The following is a 19353-nucleotide window of genomic DNA, read 5'->3' as shown; positions in this document are numbered from 1 at the left end:
CTCCATGCTCTGTACACACCCTGCTGCTCCATGTTCTGTACATACACTGCTGCTCCATGCTCTGTACACACGCTGCTGCTCCATTCTCTGTACACACGCTGCTGCTCCATGCTCTGTACACACACTGCTGCTCCATGCTCTGTACACACACTGCTGCTCAATGCTCTGTACACACCCTGCTGCTCCATGCTCTGTACACACGCTGCTGCTCCATGCTCTGTACACACGCTGCTGCTCCATGCTCTGTACACACGCTGCTGCTCCATGCTCTGTACACACGCTGCTGCTCCATGCTCTGTACACACGCTGCTGCTCCATGCTCTGTACACACGCTGCTGCTCCATGCTCTGTACACACGCTGCTGCTCCATGCTCTGTACACACGCTGCTGCTCCATGCTCTGTACACACGCTTCTGCTCCATGCTCTGTACACACGCTGCTGCTCCATGCTCTGTACACGCTGCTGCTCCATGCTCTGTACACACGCTGCTGCTCCATGCTCTGTACACGCTGCTGCTCCATGCTCTGTACACACGCTGCTACTCCATGCTCTGTACACACGCTGCTGCTCCATGCTCTGTACACGCTGCTGCTCCATGCTCTGTACACGCTGCTGCTCCATGCTCTGTACACACGCTGCTGCTCCATGCTCTGTACACACGCTGCTGCTCCATGCTCTGTACACACGCTGCTGCTCCATGCTCTGTACACACGCTGCTGCTCCGTGCTCTGTACACACGCTGCTGCTCCGTGCTCTGTACACACGCTGCTGCTCCATGCTCTGTACACACGCTGCTGCTCCATGCTCTGTGCACACGCTGCTGCTCCATGCTCTGTACACACGCTGCTGCTCCATGCTCTGTACACACGCTGCTGCTCCATGCTCTGTGCACACGCTGCTGCTCCATGCTCTGTGCACACGCTGCTGCTCCATGCTCTGTACACACGCTGCTGCTCCATGCTCTGTACACACGCTGCTGCTCCGTGCTCTGTACACACGCTGCTGCTCCGTGCTCTGTACACACGCTGCTGCTCCGTGCTCTGTACACACGCTGCTGCTCCATGCTCTGTACACACGCTGTTGCTCCATGCTCTGTACACACGCTGCTGCTCCATGCTCTGTACACACGCTGCTGCTCCGTGCTCTGTACACACGCTGCTGCTCCGTGCTCTGTACACACGCTGCTGCTCCATGCTCTGTACACACGCTGCTGCTCCATGCTCTGTACACACGCTGCTGCTCCATGCTCTGTACACACGCTGCTGCTCCATGCTCTGTACACACGCTGCTGCTCCATGCTCTGTACACACGCTGCTGCTCCATGCTCTGTACACGCTGCTGCTCCATATTCTGTACACGCTGCTGCTCCATCCAAAGTCACCTGTAGCAGGGAAAGAAAGGGGGCGGTGCTGTGAGCTGCAGGATGCCTGCAGATATTCTGGTGTCTCAACTTGTGCCTGTCCCCAAACACTGCACCGGCCCTGGTCTGAGGGGGGATTCTTGGCAGCTGTAATCCCCCCTGCTTTTGCCTTTGAATTGAGTTATTGTTTATTTTCAATGCTTCAGCAAGTGAGCAGCAGCAAACTAGATCAAAATGCAGTGTTCAATATGCAGGTTATTGCATGCAATGATCATGCAACAGCTTGCACAGGAAGCTGAGGTCTCACCGGCTGGTGCTTGTGAGATAACCCACATAGGCCCAGAGTAGTGTGCAGATAGCGAGCAGGTTACAACTGGCTGCCACCCCTCCCTCCAACCACGGCTCATGAGTCTCCTACTCAGCTATGACGCATGCACTTTCCACTTCAGCTGGATACAGATTACCGCAGGGGCCAAAAAACAGGTTTACTATAACAGAAGTTATATCATATCCAGGTTCTATACAGTATAATTTCGTTTTAATAAACTCTGATATGGTAAACATTTGGGCATAGTAAACTACCTCTCCAGATCCCGGCCAATCTCCATTATAAGACTATGGGAGCAACACCTAGTATAGTAAACAGGGTTGTGGAGTCGTAAATCATCCGACTCCTCAGTTTATGAAACCTCCGATTCCTCAACTCCTTAGTCTAATGCTACGTACACACATGCGGCAACGATCGTTCGTTGTCAACGACGAACGATCTTTTAATTGACGAAAGAACGACCGAAGTAAAGTTAGTTGTAAAAAGTGTGTAACGATCACATCGTTAGAACGAACGTTACACCACGTAAAAGCACTTAATGCGCCTGCGCATAAAATTGTAAAGTTCCTTGGAGAAAAAGAGAAATGCGCATGTCCAGCCTGGTACGAACGATCGTTTCCAACGATGTACCACTTTTGCTAACGATCGTCGGTGGTAAAAATCCGCCAAGACAGAACTTTGTTTTGTAGCGATTTGCCTCGTTCGTCGTTTGCCTTAATAGTCGTTGGTTCGTTTTTTGTAACGATCGTCGTTGGTAAAGATCGGGGAACGATCGTTACAAACGACTATAGTCGCATGTGTGTACGCACCTTAATACTTACCAGGGCTGTGGGTTTGGTACAAAAATACTCCGACTCCAGGTACCCAAAAATACTCCGACTCCTCGACTCCAACTCTGATTCAAAGCACTGATAGTAAACTCTGATACAATAAAACTTCTGTTATAGTAAACATGTTTTTTGACCCCTACGTGATGCTGAGTCTGGATATAGTAAACAGTGGACGGTGCATGGGCCATATGCAGGGGCAGCACCAGGTGGGTGCTTTGGGTGCTGAAGCAACACTAAAATCCTCCAAGTACCCTATTAGCACCCCCTAAAAAAACAGGTGCTGATTTGAAAATGTTTTTTTTCGTATAGCACCGCTCTGTTGCTTTAACTTTTCCCAGGCACTAGCCCAGCACGTCTAGCACGCCACTCACGCTGCTGTGCTCTGCTCAGGCTCCCCCTTGCTGTGTGCGCCGTGGCGACTGACGTCAGACGTTCCGTGCGCAGCGCACGCTGACGTGACGTCACTCGGCCAGGCAGCATAAAACTGCGCACGCCGAGTGGTGTTGGGGTGGTGAGGGCGGAGCTGTGGGCGTGAGGAGAGAGGGAGCGCGGAGACGAGAGACGAGCAACGAAAGAGAGACACCGTCAGTCAGAGCCTGGACTGGAGACAGAGAGTGGGGAGGTCTGGAGTCAGAGAGAGGAGAGCCAGTCCCATTGTGTGAGTGAGGGAGGTCCAGTTCAGCGCGGGTGGGGGGGGGGGCGTGGGTTGGGGCCCCTTTTGCTGCGTCATCATCATTGCCTGCCAGCACTACCAGGACCAGCCAGGCCCACTGGCTCACACTCTAATCCTGACAGTGTAAGGTCCATACTATATTTATATAGCAGTAACATCTTATCAAGCACTTTACAGAGTGCATAGTCAGGTTCTCGGAAGAGCTCACAATCTAATCCGCCCATACTCTTATATCCTACCATATCATTATGTATTTATATAGCACTGTAATATACGGTACGCCAGCACTTTACCACGGCCCTCTTTTGTTGGCCATGCCCCTGTTTTGGCCACGCCCCCCGAAAAATTTTTGGCGCACCTAGCCCCCCTTCAAAATTATCCAGCACCTGCATAGCACCCCCCCCCCCCCCCAAAAAAAATCCTGGAGCCACCACTGGCCATATGTCAGTGTGAAACCCATGGTTCCTTGCTCTCTTCAGGCTGGTTGCAAGTGAGTTGATGCCTGATAACATTAGTAAGACAAGAAGAATGACACAGGGCCCTCGATAATAATCTGAACGTAAACAAAAGAGGATGCTGTGTTACCACGCCCACTTTGCAATCACCGATAAAAGTATTGTCATAGTCCTCCCATGAGATTGTACTCACTCCAAGGTATCTGTTCCCTTGTTAACATGTAGAGTGCAGTACAGCTACTTCCACTTGTAGTGATGATCAGAGTGGGCCTACTCCCTGCAAAACTAAGGGGAGTGGAGAGGAGAGTGTGAAGTCCTGCCTGCGCAGGTATCTGAGCCACTCGCTGATACAGATGCGAGTGGCTTATCGTGATTGGCTGAATTTTGAAGAGAGGCTTCACGATTGCTTTAAGTGTGAGCAGAAAGTGCAGGACACGTGCTGCAAGTCCCGCCCACGGAGGTATCAGCCACTCACAAGAATGGAGTGGCTGCTTCTATTCAGTGATGGCTGCAATTTTTAAGAAGCCATGGATACTGTACCAGCGATTTGTCCAGCCTGGCTATGCAGCCCTAAGGTATACTTGACCTTGTAGCCGACCAAGGGGTTGATTCACTAGCAAATAACGCGTGTAGCCTCCCGTTACGCGAGCTATTTAATCTTGCTCGCTTAATGCGTGCTACGCGTGCTAGTGGCAGCGTAGCGGGCCTTCTCAAATGTAGTTAGAGTTGCGCATAAGCCATATCAAATTACAGCAGCTAATTGGCACTAAGGAGTGCTCAACTCGCCCCGCCCTGAGTCCCTGCGGGTCCAGTAACTTTAAAGGACATGATCCCCCCACTCTGATTGGTCCAATAGGCTGCATGTCACAGTATAGCGAGCACTACCTTGACTAGCACGCGTAAAATGCATTAAGGCAAGCAAGATTAACATAGCAGGCGTAATAGGAGGTTACATGCGCTATGTTTGTTAGTGAATCAACCCCCAAATGTGTAAGTGCTTGTACTGTACCTCCAGTGGGTAAGACAAAGTTGGTCTTCTGCAGCAGAAACTGTACCAGGGCATGTTGGTCAATTTCTAGGGCAATTTCTGTTTTAGTAGTCTTCTGATATAGTAAACCACTTTTTCTTGTACCTTATGCTGGGGATACACGGTACGTTTCTGTACCGTGTATCGACCAGCTGATCCGGCCAGCTGATAATATTCAGCTGGCCCGATCATACCGCTCGACCCGCGCCCGCTCGATCCCTGCCGGCGGACAATGGAATCGAGTGGTGATAAGGAAGTGCCGGCGGGGATGAGCGACAATCGATCCGCGCGGACGAGCGGGGATGCGCTGGCTCGATCCGGCGCAATAAACGAGCCGTGTATGCACGGCATTAGAGTTTACTATAACAAGATTATACTGTACCAGGCGCTACTCCCATATACTTATAATAGTTCTTGGGACCTGGATATTTAAGGTGGCCATACACTTATAGATTTGCAGCAGATTCGACCATCAGATAGATTTCTGTCAGATGCCTGTCAAGTCGAATCTGACAGGAATCAGATGTGTGCCACACATTAGGAACAGATTTCCAATATATTTCAGAATGAAATCTATTGGAAATCGATCTAAATGCATTATTGGACCATTAGATCCAATGCAACCCGATGGGCCATCGATCTGACTGGATGGAAAATCTAGGTCGATCTGCTTTTCAACTTTCTACATTGTTCCTCTGTTGCATTCTGGGACTGATTGCCTGCGTTAAGGGTTTAAAAACGCGCATAGTGTGCGTTTTACATTGACTAACATTGTAACACCTAAAGCTAGCGTCGGCCGAAAAACTGCGCCTGGGTGCAGTGTAACGCAACGCACAAAAACGCAGCGTTATATGTGAAAGCTAAAATGAAAGTCTATGGACTTTCATTTTACCTTGGGTAACGCAAACTTTACCCGTTGCGTTGAAATGCAGAAAATCTGCCCTAATGTGAAAGAGCCCTAAGAGCCTGTCTAATTCTCCCTTATCTGCTAGTAATGAGCCACTGTAATTTGAGCTTCCATCTCTGTCTAAACGGTGTCACGGTGCTGTGCCGCCAGCTAGTTCGAGAATAAATACAAACGTGAGCCCAGTGCCATGCTTTCAGGTCAAAAAACATTTTTTTTTCCTGAAATAGAAAATAGTATACCGTATATACTCGCATACAAGCCAAATGTTTACCCCCAAAAAGGGGGTCAAAAGTTGGGGGGTCGGCTTGTATGCGAGTCTTTTTTACTGGTTGTCGATGGTCCACGCTCCCCCCTCCCCGCTCCCCCCTCTGCTATTACCTGCTTTAGGCAGCGGCCGCTTCCTAATCCGGGTTCCCCTCTCCATCATGCGTATACCGTAAGTGTATCGCAGCAGCGCGCCCGGCGCTGCTGCTGTGACGATGCAGGCGGCAGGAAAGAGCGGTTCCCCTGGTAACGGCGATACACATCGCCGTTACAGGTCTTTCCTGCCCCCTGCATCGTCACAGCAGCAGCGCCGGGCTGAGAGGGGAACCCGGATTAGAGGAAGCCGCTGCCTAAAGCAGGTAATAGCAGCGGCGGGAGCGGGGAGGGAAGGACCACCGACCACTACTGGGCACTATACTAGCTATACTGGACACTACCTACCTATACTGGGCACTATACTAGCTAAACTGGGCACTATACTAGCTATACTGGGCACTATACTAGCTATACTGGGCACTACCTACCTATACTGGGTACTTTACTAGCTATACTGGGCACTATACTAGCTAACTGGGCACTTTACTAGCTATACTGGGCACTACCTACCTATACTGGGCACTATACTAGCTATACTGGGCACTATACTAGCTATACTGGGCACTACCTACCTATACTGGGCACTACCTACCTATACTGGGCACTATACTAGCTATACTGGGCACTATACTAGCTAACTGGGCACTTTACTAGCTATACTGTGCACTACCTACCTATACTGGGCACTACCTACCTATACTGGGCACTACCTACCTATACTGGGCACTATACTAGCTATACTGGGCACTATACTAGCTATACTGGGCACTTTACTAGCTATACTGGGCACTATACTAGCTAAACTGGGCACTATACTAGCTATACTGGGCACTACCTACCTATACTGGGCACTACCTACCTATACTGGGCACTATACTAGCTATACTGGGCACTTTACTAGCTATACTGGGCACTATACTAGCTATACTGGGGCACTATACTAGCTATACTGGGCACTACCTACCTATACTGGGCACTATACTAGCTATACTGGGCACTTTACTAGCTATACTGAGCACTATACTAGCTATACTGGGCACTACCTACCTATACTGGGCACTATACTAGCTATACTGGGCACTATACTAGCTATACTGGGCACTTTACTAGCTATACTGGGCACTTTACTAGCTATACTGGGCTCTACCTACCTATACTGGGCACTTTACTAGCTATACTGGGCACTATACTGGCTATACTGGGGCACTACCTACCAATACTGGGCACTTTACTAGCTATACTGGGGCACTATACTAGCTATACTGGGCACTACCTACCTATACTGGGCACTATACTAGCTATACTGGGCACTTACTAGCTAAACTGGGCACTATACTAGCTATACTGGGACACACTGGGGGGGATCACGCGGCCTGCACCAATCCAGCATTTCCTACCCCCGGCGTATATGGGGGTCAATCATTTTTCCCTGTTTTTTTAGGGAAAAGTTGGGGGGTCGGCTTATATACGGGTCGGCTTATATGCGAGTATATATGGTAAATAGTTTTACATTGATATCAAATTCAAAACTAGATGGTGTCATTAGAGCACAAACCACATGATGTTGGTTGGAAAATGCTATATAATCTGCAGTCGCCCATGGTTTGTACAAAGTACACCAACACGAAGTTTGAGAATCCTGCCATTAACAGTGTAATAATAGCAGGAGTTGTTCCCTTTGGAAATCAACAGGGGAATCTTAAATTGGCTGTTTGTGGCTCCACCCACTCTTTTTTCAGCGTTGTAACCACAATGGCTTTGTGGTCTAGTCTAGTGTGTGATGTCTGGGGACTTTGCCATGAATACTGTGAGAATGGCAGCATTTTACATTTTGTCATTGAAGTGAATGGGTTAAATTTGATTCCCAGATTTGACTCCAGGTACTTTAAAGGGATACTGTAGGGGGGTCGGGGGAAAATGAGTTGAAGTTACCCGGGGTTTCAAGTGGTCCCCCACAGACATCCTGTGCCCACGCAGCCACTCCCCAATGCTCTGGCCCCGCCTCCTGTTCACTTATGGAATTTCAGACTTTAAAGTCTGAAAACCACTGCGCCTGCGTTGCCATGTCCTGCTGATGGCACCAGGAGCGTACTGCGCAGGCCCAGTATGGTCTGTCCCTGCGCAGTACGCTCCTGGTGACATCAGGGGAAGCGAGGACACGGCAACGCAGGCGCAGTGGTTCTCAGACTTTGAAGTCTGAAATTCCATAAGTGAACAGGAGGCGGTGCCAGAGCATCGGTGAGCGGCTGCGTGGGCACAGGATGTCTGCGGGGGACCATTAGAAGCCCCGGGTAACTTCAACTCATTTTCCCCCAACCCCCCTACAGTATCCCTTTAAATACATTTTGACCACAATCACCCATTGAGTAATTGAGCAAAGTTTGGAAAGCTTGGCACTTCAAATGTGATAATGGCAGCAGTATACTTTCTCATTAACCACTTAAGTACCAGCGGTCTCAGCCTCCTTAAGGACCAGAGACCGCTGGTACAGGAACGGCAGAATCCCGACGAATCGCCGCACATACCCGTCGCAACCCCCGTCACTGCCGCACTTCGGGATCCTGGGCCATCCACTCTGCTATCTCTATGACGGCAGGCATGTGAGCCAGTCAGGAGCCGCTATCATTGGCTCCTGACCCTGTCTTTCAATGTAAGCCAATAGGAGCAGCTTACATTTAAAGACAGGTCCAGGAGCCAATGAAATCGGCTCCCTACCTGCTCACATGGCTCTGCCGTCAAAGACAGGCAAAGCCTGTGAGATGCGGGGATTAAGCGGTGGGAGCGACCAAAGCGGTGGATGCGCACATCAGCGGCTAATAGAAATCTACGCCCTGCCAGCCAGAAGCCCACCAAAACAGGGCGTAGATTTCAATTAGCTCGGTCCTTAAGTAGTTAAAGTCAATTGCTAAAATCTGATTGGCTGTTGTTGGACCACCCTTTTTGTTTTTTTTCAATCAATGAGACCAAGTCACTCTGCGACCACCTCTTCAAAGTATAGGAAGCCAGGCACTGAAAGTGTAAAAATGGCTGCAGTTTTACTTTTTCAATTGAAGATCAATGAGTGAAGTTTGATTGGCTGGTGGCTCCACCCACTTTTACTAACCCAGAAGCACAGTCATTCAGTGACCAGCTGTGTGAACTTTGGGGTTCTTGGCATCAATAATGTAAGGTCACATACACACATCAGACCATAGTCTTTGGAAAATGAAAGATCACAGACCAATCTTACCACCCTTCATGTAATATGAGAGCCATACTCTACACAGTCTATTCTATGGAGCTGAACTCCCCATCAGAAAAAAATCTTTGAAAGATGCTGCACACACAGATGCTGTACAGACACAAAAGATCAGTATCTGCAAAAGATCTATTCCTGCCAAAGATCCGTTCCTGCAAATTGCATTCATAGTCTATGAGATCTGCAGATCATCATACACACCTTGTTTAACTGACATTCATCTGCAGATCAGACAATCATCTGCAGATCTGAAAATCCATCCTGGTGGATCTGATTGCAGATGAATGTCTGTTAAACAAGGTGTGTATGAGGATCTGCAGATATCATAGACTATGAATGCATTTTGCAGGAACGGATCTTTGGGAGGAACAGATCTTGGTACTTATCCGTTTTCCGGGCGCATCCGGCAGGTGGCGCTGTTGTAGCGAATTTCGATGCGCTGGGTTGTATCTAATTCCATTCATACTTCAACGTAGTACTGTGTGAATGGAAGCGCCGCAGGTGGCGCTAATTACATTGATACGTTGATAACAATACAGTGTTAATGGCAAGGAATACATTGTATTTGAAGTGGCTGGCACTTTTACATGGAATTCAAATGAAGGCGGCGGCAATGTAACAGATGAAGCCGCCGCCTTCGTCTGTTCTTCTTCTTCTTCTCCCCCTTTGCCCTCCTCTCGCTTCTACAATGCTGGCAGCCTGCGGGGACATGCGTCTCCCCCCAGAGTCGTTCGTCGCGGCAGGGAATCCTGCTTGTTTCCTTGCGACGAACGACTGTGGGGGGGACAGGCGTGCCCCCCCAGCTGGCAGGGTTGTATAGTTGAGAGAGGGAAAAGGGGGAGAAGAAGAACAGACGAAGGCGGCGGCTTCATCTGTTACATTGCCGCCGCCTTCATTTGAATTCCCTTAAGTGCCAGTGCCGGCCACTTCAAATACAATGTATTCCTTGCCATTAACACTGTATTGTTATCAACGTATCAATGTAATTAGCGCCACCTGCAGCGCTTCCATTCACACAGTACTACATTAACTAAGTATGAATGGAATTAGATACAACCCAGCTCATTGAAATTCGATACAACAGCGCCACCTGCCGGATGCGCCCGGCTAACGGATAAGTACCCAGATCTTTTGCAGATACTGATCTGTTGCATGTGTGCAGCATCTGTGTGTGCAGCATCTTGCAAAGATTTTTGTCTGATGGGGAGTTCAGCTCCATAGAATAGACTGTGTAGGTGTGGCTCTCATACTACATGAAAGGGGGTAAAATTAGTCTGTGATCTTTCATTTTCAAAAGACTATGGTCTGATGTGTGTATGAGCCTTAAACATGGGAGCAGTTTGATTTTCTCCATTGGACTCAAAAGAAATGTGGTTGGCTGTTGGTGGCTCCACCCACTTTTTCACTCTCATCGTCTATGAAGCAAATTGGGTGTTTAGTAGGCCATCCCAGGGGCATGGAGTGCGGGATCTATTAAAAAATAATACGCAACCTACTCTGCGTTGGACCAAAGAAGTGTATAAGGTTTTATAGTTGTACTCCTACAACTAGGAGGAGAACCATATAGAAAATAGGTGAATTAAAGTGTTAAAGGATACCCCAACTGAAATGTGACATAATGAGATAGACATGTGTATGTACAGTGCCTAGCACACAGATAACTATGCTGTGTTCCTTTTTTTCTTTCTCTGCTTGAAATAGTTAAATATCAGGTATGTAAGTGGCTGACTCAGTCCTGACTCAGACAGGAAGTGACTACAGTGTGACCCTCACTGATAAGAAATTCCCCTTTTTTACCTCTTTATTGCTCTCAGAAGCCATTTTCTGCTAGGAAAGTGTTTTATAGTTAGAATTTCTTATCAGTGAGGGTCACACTGTAGTCACTTCCTGTCTGAGTCAGGACTGAGTCAGCCACTTACATACCTGATATTTAACTCTTTCAGGCAGAGAAAGAAAAAAAGGAACACAGCATAGTTATCTGTGTGCTAGGCACTGTACATACACATGTCTATCTCATTATGTCACATTTCAGTTGTGGTATCCTTTAACGCTTGGGGCCTCAAACTTGGCCCAGTCGGTTACGATTGAGAAAATCAGATTGCTCCAATCAAATTGAGCGATTGGTCCAGGCTGATTGGTCCAGTCGTGTAATGTGATTGGTCCAATCTAATTAGTCCAATCGTGCAATTCCATTGGTCCAATCTGAGTGGCTAAGGCAGGGGACACACTTGTATTTTAGTTTTCTACTTTTTTCGAACAAGTATTCTGTACACTGTGTGTGTTTGTATGCAGAAAAAACACACTTTATTTTTAACACAGCAGCTAATGCAATGAAAACTGAGAAAACGTGCAGTATTATCCTGCAGGATGTTATTTTATTTTCTGCGCATGAAAAATGCATGAAGTGTGAACTAGGCCATTGATTAACATGAGTTCTCAGTTTACATCAGTTTTTGTGTGCAGAAAACAAGCAAGTTGTCCACTGCCTGTATCTGATCGGTCCAATTGTGTAATGTGATTGGGCCAATCTGAGTGGCCCAGTCCTGAATGTGATTGGTCTTATGTTATTGGTTCAATCGTGCAATGTGATCCTATTGTGCAACTTGATTGGTCCAATTCCTTGCGTACTAAACATAGGGGTTTACCAGCAAACCAGGCAGTAAATACACTGCAGCGTCCCTGAGGAGCTCTGTAAGCTTTAAAGGGAACCAGAGACGCCGGCCACAGAAAAAGAAAAAAAGATTTCATACATACCTGGGGCTTCTTCCAGCCCCATAAGCCTGGATCGCTCCCACGCCGCCATCCTCCGCTTCCTGGATCAGCCGGTACCGGGTCCTGTCACTTCGGGCGGACGCGGCCAATTGTCCGCATCACAGGGGCTCCCTCCATACCCGTACGCATGCGGCTGCGCAGTATGCCGCCGCACGTGTAAGGGTATGCCGGGAGTCCCTGTGATGCGGACAATTGGCCGCATGCTGCCGCCGACTGGCCGAAACTACGGGACCCGGAACTGGCTGATACAGGAAGCGGAGGACGGTGGCGTGGGAGCGATCCGTGCGTATGGGGCTGGAGGAAGCCCCAGGTATGTATAACTTCTTTTTGCTGGCGTCTCTGGTTCCCTTTAAAGAGACTCTGAAGCGAGAATAAATCTCGCTTCAGAGCTCATAGTTAGCAGGGGCATGTGTGCCCCTGCTAAACCGCCGCTATCGCGCCGCTAAACGGGGGTCCCTTCACCCCCAAACCCCCCACTGCAACACTTGGTTGCAGACTTGGTCGCTCCTGGAGGCAGGGCTAACGGCTGCAGCCCTGCCTCCAGTCGCGTCTATCAGCGGCGCATCGCCGCCTCTCCCCGCCCCTCTCAGTGAAGGAAGACTGAGAGGGGCGGGGGAGAGGCGGAGATATGCGCTGACAGACGCGCGTGGGGCAGGGCTGCGGCGGTTATCCCTGCCCCAACCAGAAAGCGCTCCCCCGCTGCACTGAGGGGATTTGGGGGTAAAGGAACCCCCGTTTAGCGGCGCGACAGCGGCGGTTTAGCAGGGGCACACATGCCCCTGCTATCTATGAGGTCTGAAGCAAGATTTATTCTCGCTTCAGACTCTCTTTAACAAGGAAATATTTTCCTGTAAGGGTTATTATGCTGTTTCCAATCGTTTAGAGCAGAGAGGAAGTTCTGGGTTTACGAGAGGAAGTTCTGGGTTTACGAGAGGAAGTTCTGGGTTTACGTTCGCTAGTCAAATGTCTATTTTCTCTTTATCAACATCAGACTATATGTTGTTTGGAACAAAATGAAAATTATGATTCTTCATAGACGTGTTCCTTTGTTTGTAATCACACAGTCAACCAATCACCATTTTAACATTTGGTCGTTCTGATAGAGTTGAAGCACTGCACTATGCATAACAAGTATTACAAATGAGTAATTCAGTTAGCCAGCAGAGGGCGCAAGATGTGTGTGTGTACACAGCTGCTTTATGCATTTACTGCTACTTCCTGCTAGTAAGGGATCGTGTGCAATCGAATGTATTCAGAAGTGCCGTACTTTCTGTCCCTTACCATAGTAGTGTAACCCTCAGCGTGCCTGAGACTGAAAACAACATAATTCTGCTTACAGCATAGGAATGGGATGAGGAGGTGAGCCGATGACAGCCGGGTGCTCACCAAAATTTGCCGGGCGGAGCACCCGACTTAAAGAGCCTGGGGAGAAAACTGTGCTAAATATATTAAGGAATCTAATGGTGTGTACACACTTGAAAGATAAATGAAAGATATCAGACCAATCTTACCCCCTTCCATGTAGTATGAGAGCCACACCTACACAGTCTATTCTATGGAGCTGAACTCCCCATCAGACAGAAATCTTTGCAAGATGCTGCACACACAGATGCTGTACAGACACAAAAGATCAGTATCTGCAAAAGATCTGTTCCTGCCAAAGATCCGTTCCTGCAAATTGCATTCATAGTCTATGAGATCTGCAGATCATCATACACAAATGATTTAACTGACATTCATCTGCAGATCAGACAATCATCTGCAGATCTGAAAATCCCTCCTGGTGGATCTGATCTGCAGATGGATGTCTGTTAAACAAGGTGTGTATGATGATCTGCAGATCTCATAGACTATGAATGCATTTTGCAAGGACGGATCTTTTGCAGGAACAGATCTTTTGCAGATACTGATCTTTTGAATGTGTACAGCTGTCTTTGTAAGCAGCATCTTGCAAAGATTTTTACCTGATGGAGAGTTCAGCTCCATAGAATAGACTGTGTAGAGTATGGCTCTCATACTACATGGAAGATGGTAAAATTGGTCTGATATCTTTCATTTATCTTTCAAGTGTGTATGTAGCATTAATCACAACTATATGAATATGTTAAGTTTTGTTTCACAATGAGCAATATAAAATATAAGCTACTTAGAAAAAAAATGTTAAGTTTTGTTTGATTATGTGATCTTTGAATGTACATATTGTGGAATATACAGCATGTATCTGTCAAGAGGTAGTTGGGGCAGAGCAATGGTCTGCAGGAATCTATAAAGAGCAGGACCCATTTGCGATTTCAAAATGCTTTTTAAAAAAAATGAAAGCCTATTGCAGTGTTTCAACAGGAGTAATTGCGATTTGCTAAAATCACACTGCCTGCAGCATTTTCTGTGCTCTGAAAATCGGGTCTGTTTTTAGTAGCAAAAGGCTAGCTTTGTTGAGTGATTTGTGGTCTGTAATGGGCCCCAGGATGATCTGAAGAATTTGTACAACCACCAGTAATCCCCCCAATTCTATTCAAGAATCCAGCCGGCCGCCATGCACACATATCCGCCACGTGCAACAAGGCCGCTCTCTCCCCTCTCTTTCAATGTGGTGACTGGGCGGTGGCTTGTGCTTTGAGCAGCCTGGACTCCTCGCCGTGCTTTACAACTGTCTATTAGTATATAAGATATGTATCTGTCAGGAGGTAGTTTAACCTCCTGAGCGTTATGCCGCTCAGGAGGTTTTGCTCGTTTGTGTCCCCAGCCTAATTAATATGATCTATTGGCTGCAAACCCTATGGCTATCACTAGGCTAGCTAGTACACATGTCCGGCACCCCCCTCTCCCCGCCGCTCCCCCGTTTATACATTACCCAGCGTGGATCCAGCGATCGGCCGCAGCCACCCTGCACAGCTCCAGTCTTCACTATGGGGAGGATCGAACATGACGGCATGACGTCGCCGATGCCCAAACCCGATCCTCCCCATAGAGAGACCGGAGCTGTGCAGGGAGGATGCGCCGATCACTGGAGCCAGGGGGGGTAATGTATTAACTGGCTGGATTGGGGGATCGCAGGCAATCGGGGGGTGCCGAACATGTGAACTAGCTAGCCTAGTGCTAGCTAAAGGATTTGCAGCCAATAGATCATATTAATTAAGCATGGGGGACTCCTGGGGCCAACGAGCGGTATGCCCGACACAGTGTCGGACATACCGCTAAGGAGGTTAACTAGTTAAGACCAGTGGTTCCAAATTGGGTCACAGCAATTTTCTTTTCAGCACTAAAAAGTAAAGGCCACTTTTTTTTTTTTTTTGCCCGAGGGTCAGTTTTACATGAAACTGTTCCTGGATAAATACATGTTCTGCAAATATCTAGAGTGGTAAGTAATGGAGTAATCTGAAGAATATATACAAAATATATCTTTATGGACAGAGTTATAACAAAGCAATGTTCTGCAGATCTCTGAACAGTCTGGTAATGGGATAATCTGTCACAGAGCAATTGTGCAGATCTCTGGAAAGGTCAGTAATGCATAAAGGTGCATATACACATCAGACTATAGTCTTTGGAAAATGAAAGATCACAGACCAATCTTACCACTCTTCATGTAGTATGAGAGCCATACCTAACACAGTCTATTCTATGGAGCTGAACTCCCCATCAGACAGAGATCTTACCCCCTTCCATGTAGTATAAGAGCCACACCTACACAGTCTATTCTATGGAGCTGAACTCCACATCAGAAAAAAAATCTTTGCAAGATGCTGCACACACAGATGCTGTACAGACACAAAAGATCACTAGCTGCAAAAGATCTGTTCCTGCAAAAAATCCATTCCTGCAAATTGCAATGATAGTCTATGAGATCTGCAGATCATCATACACACATGATTTAACTGACATTCATCTGCAGATCAGATCCACCAGGATGGATTTTCAGATCTGCGGATGATTGCTTGATCTGCAGATGAATGTCAGTTAAATCATGTGTGTATGATGATCTGCAGATCTCATAGACTATGAATGCAATTTGCAGGAACGGATCTTTTGCAGGAACAGATCTTTTGCAGATACTGATCTTTTGTGTCTGTACAGCATCTGTGTGTGCAGCATCTTGCAAAGATTTTTTTTCTGATGTGGAGTTCAGCTCCATAGAATAGACTGTGTAGAGTATGGCTCTCATACTACATGAAGGGTGGTAAGATTGCTCTGTGATCTTTCATTTTCCAAAGACTATAGTCTGATGTGTGTATGAGCCTTAAGGCTCGGACCACACTGGGGCTGGATTACAAATGGCCAGCCAGAGCAGACAGTGCAAGATGCGCTCCAGTGGTACATTGGGGTATGAGCTGATGCATTTCCACCATAGGCTTCTGTGGGGAAAATCACGATCGTCACAACTTTTAGCTGTGGTAAGTATACCATAATAAACGGACCAGATAAAGCGAACAAGTGTAAATGTTTCCAATACTTAAGATAGGATTTGTTTGTGTGTCCGTTCTTCTGCTGATCTCCAAACCTTAAAAAGGTTGCATTTTCGCCTTAAAGCAAACCTGAACTGAAAGTTAAAAGTCAAAATAAACATATACAGGTCATACCTCCCTTGTAGTCTACTTATCAATCTCTTTCTCCTCTCCTGCGTCCTGTTTGTCCACTGTGATCAATAGAATTCTCTGTCCTCCATTTTGAAAATGGTCATTACCCCATAACAGCTTCCTGGTCAGCAAACTGTAATATCGCCCATGTGAGCCATAGGGAAACATGGACATGACCTTGCTCATCAGTTGTCCTTTAAGTTATAACTGACAGCAACTGATATATTTCAGGTCTGACAAAATATTGTAAGAAGAAAATGGTGAGCTTCTGAGAGGAACTGATGTTAGGTAGGTATGATATATTCATTTGCAGGTACATTATGAGTTTATTTTTAATATTTTTACGCAATTCGTGTTCCCTTCAAGTGTGAAGTAGACCTTAATCTGCTGGATGTACAAGAGCAATGTTTTACATGAAAACAATATGTTTAGTACGTATCTGTGAGGGAGTGGACAGAGCAAAGTCCTGCAGATCTGTAGAGAAGCCAGTAATGGAATAATCTGCTGAATAGATGAATATTGAGGTACATGTATCTGCAGTCTTCTGTGTCTGGTGGAGTTGGAGTTTTGCAGACTCTCCCTTAGTGACGTAGGATTGTCATGTCAGAGAACCTGTCTGTGAAGCATGCAGGTACAGGAATTCTCCTATCATTTTCTGGTACCACAACCTGGGTCTGATTTCTTAACAAGTTTCTGTCCTGTAGAGGCTCCTAGATGTGGCTTCTCTTATAAGATACAGTGAGTTTGCATTGTGGGCTTATGTTTGTTTTGAAAGATTATTCTAACACGAGAGTTGTTACTTATCAAACAGCCTGCCGAGAGGCTGCAGTCTTCATGGAGCTCCAGAGATGTACAGTATAATATTACATGCCAAAGCTGCTGTCCCGGCAGCAGGAGTAGTTGATAGGCTTTAGGTGTACTTTTAGAGCCATTTTCACACCTTGAGGGGTCGGGGGGAAAATGAGTTGAAGTTACCCGGGGCTTCTAATGGCCCCCCACAGATATCCTGTGCCCGTGCAGTCACTCCCCAATGCTCCGGCCCCGCCTCCAGTTCACTTCTGGAATTTCTGACTTTAAAGTCAGAAAACCACTGCGCCTGCATTGCCGTGTCCATGCTCCCGCTGACGTCACCAGGAGCGTACTGCGCAGACCAAAGACCATACTGGGCTTGTGTAATACTCTCCTGGTGACATCAGTGGGAGCGAGGATGCAGCTGTGGTTTTCTGACTTTAAAGTCTGAAATTCCAGAAGTGAACCGGAGGCGGGGCCGGAGCATCGGTGAGCGGCTGCGCGGGCACAGGATGTCTGCGGGGGGCCATTAGAAGCCCTGGGTAAGTTCAACTCATTTTCCCCCGACCCCCCTACAGTATCCCTTTAAGGCTAGGTCCACATTGGTCCGTTCAGGATCGAAACGGATACATTTTTCTAAACTTTTTTTTTTCCTCCCCTGATTTTCCAGAAATGCATTTTTGTAGCATATGTTTCTAGTCCGTGGAAATGTATGCCCAGCCATGGGGGAAGAGGCAGCCACCATGCTGGAGGGGTATAGCAGACAGGACAGGGGTGGCAGCGGGTAGGGGGGATGTCTCCCCCCCCCCCCTCCCTTACCTGGGCCCCCCGTCCCCGCTACCCCTCCAGCTACATGCCACAAAACTTGTTACAATGTATAGCGACTGCGAGCGGGGAGCTTACCTTTTCTCCACTTTCTCCGCTCGCCGCGTCACTGCCTGCAATGCCGCCCTCTATACTTCGGAGGGCAGCATTGCAGGCAGTGACGCGGCGAGCGAAGGAAGTAGGAGGAGAAGGTAAGCTGCCCGCTCTCCGCTGCTATACATTTTAGCAAGTTTTGCGGCATGTAGCTGGAGGGGGTAGCGGGGACGAGGGACCCAGGTGAGGGAGTGGGGGGGGGATGTCCCCCTCCCCGCTGACTGCTGCCACCCTCGTTCTGCCTGCTATACCCCTCCAGCATTGCGGGCCCCTCTCTCCCCAGAGGCTGTGACACAGATACGGTTCCGTTTCTGTGTCCAAATCTGCCTGTGTAGAGGGGGATCCGTTTTTCTATTGCCTGCCACTACCCCTGCGTGTATCAGGATCCAGATCCGTTGTGTGAAAATGCAGCAGATGCAGACCTTCCGTTCCAAACGCAGACGGATCCATTTTTTTTATGGGTGAAGACAGCTGCTATCTAAAACATTGGTATCCGTGGCTCCGGTTGTGATGCTGCCTGAAAAACGGAGCCACGGATACGTTTCCCAGACCTAGTGTGAACGAGCTCTAAGTGAGGCACAGGAATCAAGTTTACATTTTCAAAACTACGGGAATGCACCACACACACAATGCAATCTAACAGCAATGAACAATATAAGCATACAATATGGCACTGAACTGTAACACAATACACTGCAGTCTCTCTCTGGGAGATGTAAATTGCTGCATAGTACACAAATCAGATGCAAATCATGTACTAGTCCTAATCTATCATTTGAATGCAAATTGATGCACATGGATGCAGCTAGCCATAAGTATACTTACATGAGTTCTGTACAGCAGGAGACATTGGCAGCACTTCCAAACAGAGGCTGCACCCGAATGGACTACCTGCAATAGATGTGCAGAGCTCTGAAGTTATTGGTGAAAGAATGGGAGGAGCGCTGACCGGTGAAAATTGCTCTGGTCCTAAAGGAAAAAAACCTCAGTGGTCAAGTGGTTAAAATTCCTAAGCTTTGGCAGTGATGAAATGCCTTTTGTTACATATACTTTCAATCAACAAGATAGTTATAAGCAAATTAAAGAAGTTGGTGGAATTATAAACTAAGGAGTTGGAGTCG

The 19353-nt window shown here is 47.6% G+C and overlaps 1 protein-coding gene across 8 annotated transcripts in view; it reads left to right on the top strand.

Moving 5' to 3' along the window:
• Positions 1–19353, top strand: part of AMZ2 (archaelysin family metallopeptidase 2) — a 94951-nt gene that overhangs the window by 52004 nt on the left and 23594 nt on the right. For 3 of the 8 annotated variants that reach the window (XM_068262599.1, XM_068262593.1, XM_068262592.1), the window contains exon 1: positions 17110–17156. The exons of 4 other annotated variants lie outside the window; for them this stretch is intronic. In XM_068262599.1, coding sequence (XP_068118700.1) covers positions 17151–17156 — 6 coding nt within the window. In that variant the 5' untranslated portion in view covers positions 17110–17150. One more of the 8 variants, XM_068262594.1, reaches the window with a different exon arrangement.

This window comes from Hyperolius riggenbachi, chromosome 12 (genome assembly GCF_040937935.1).
Source record: "Hyperolius riggenbachi isolate aHypRig1 chromosome 12, aHypRig1.pri, whole genome shotgun sequence".
Lineage (NCBI taxonomy): Eukaryota > Metazoa > Chordata > Amphibia > Anura > Hyperoliidae > Hyperolius > Hyperolius riggenbachi.
The sequence above is the reverse complement of the archived record's forward strand: the minus strand, read 5'-3'. Positions and strand labels throughout refer to the sequence as shown.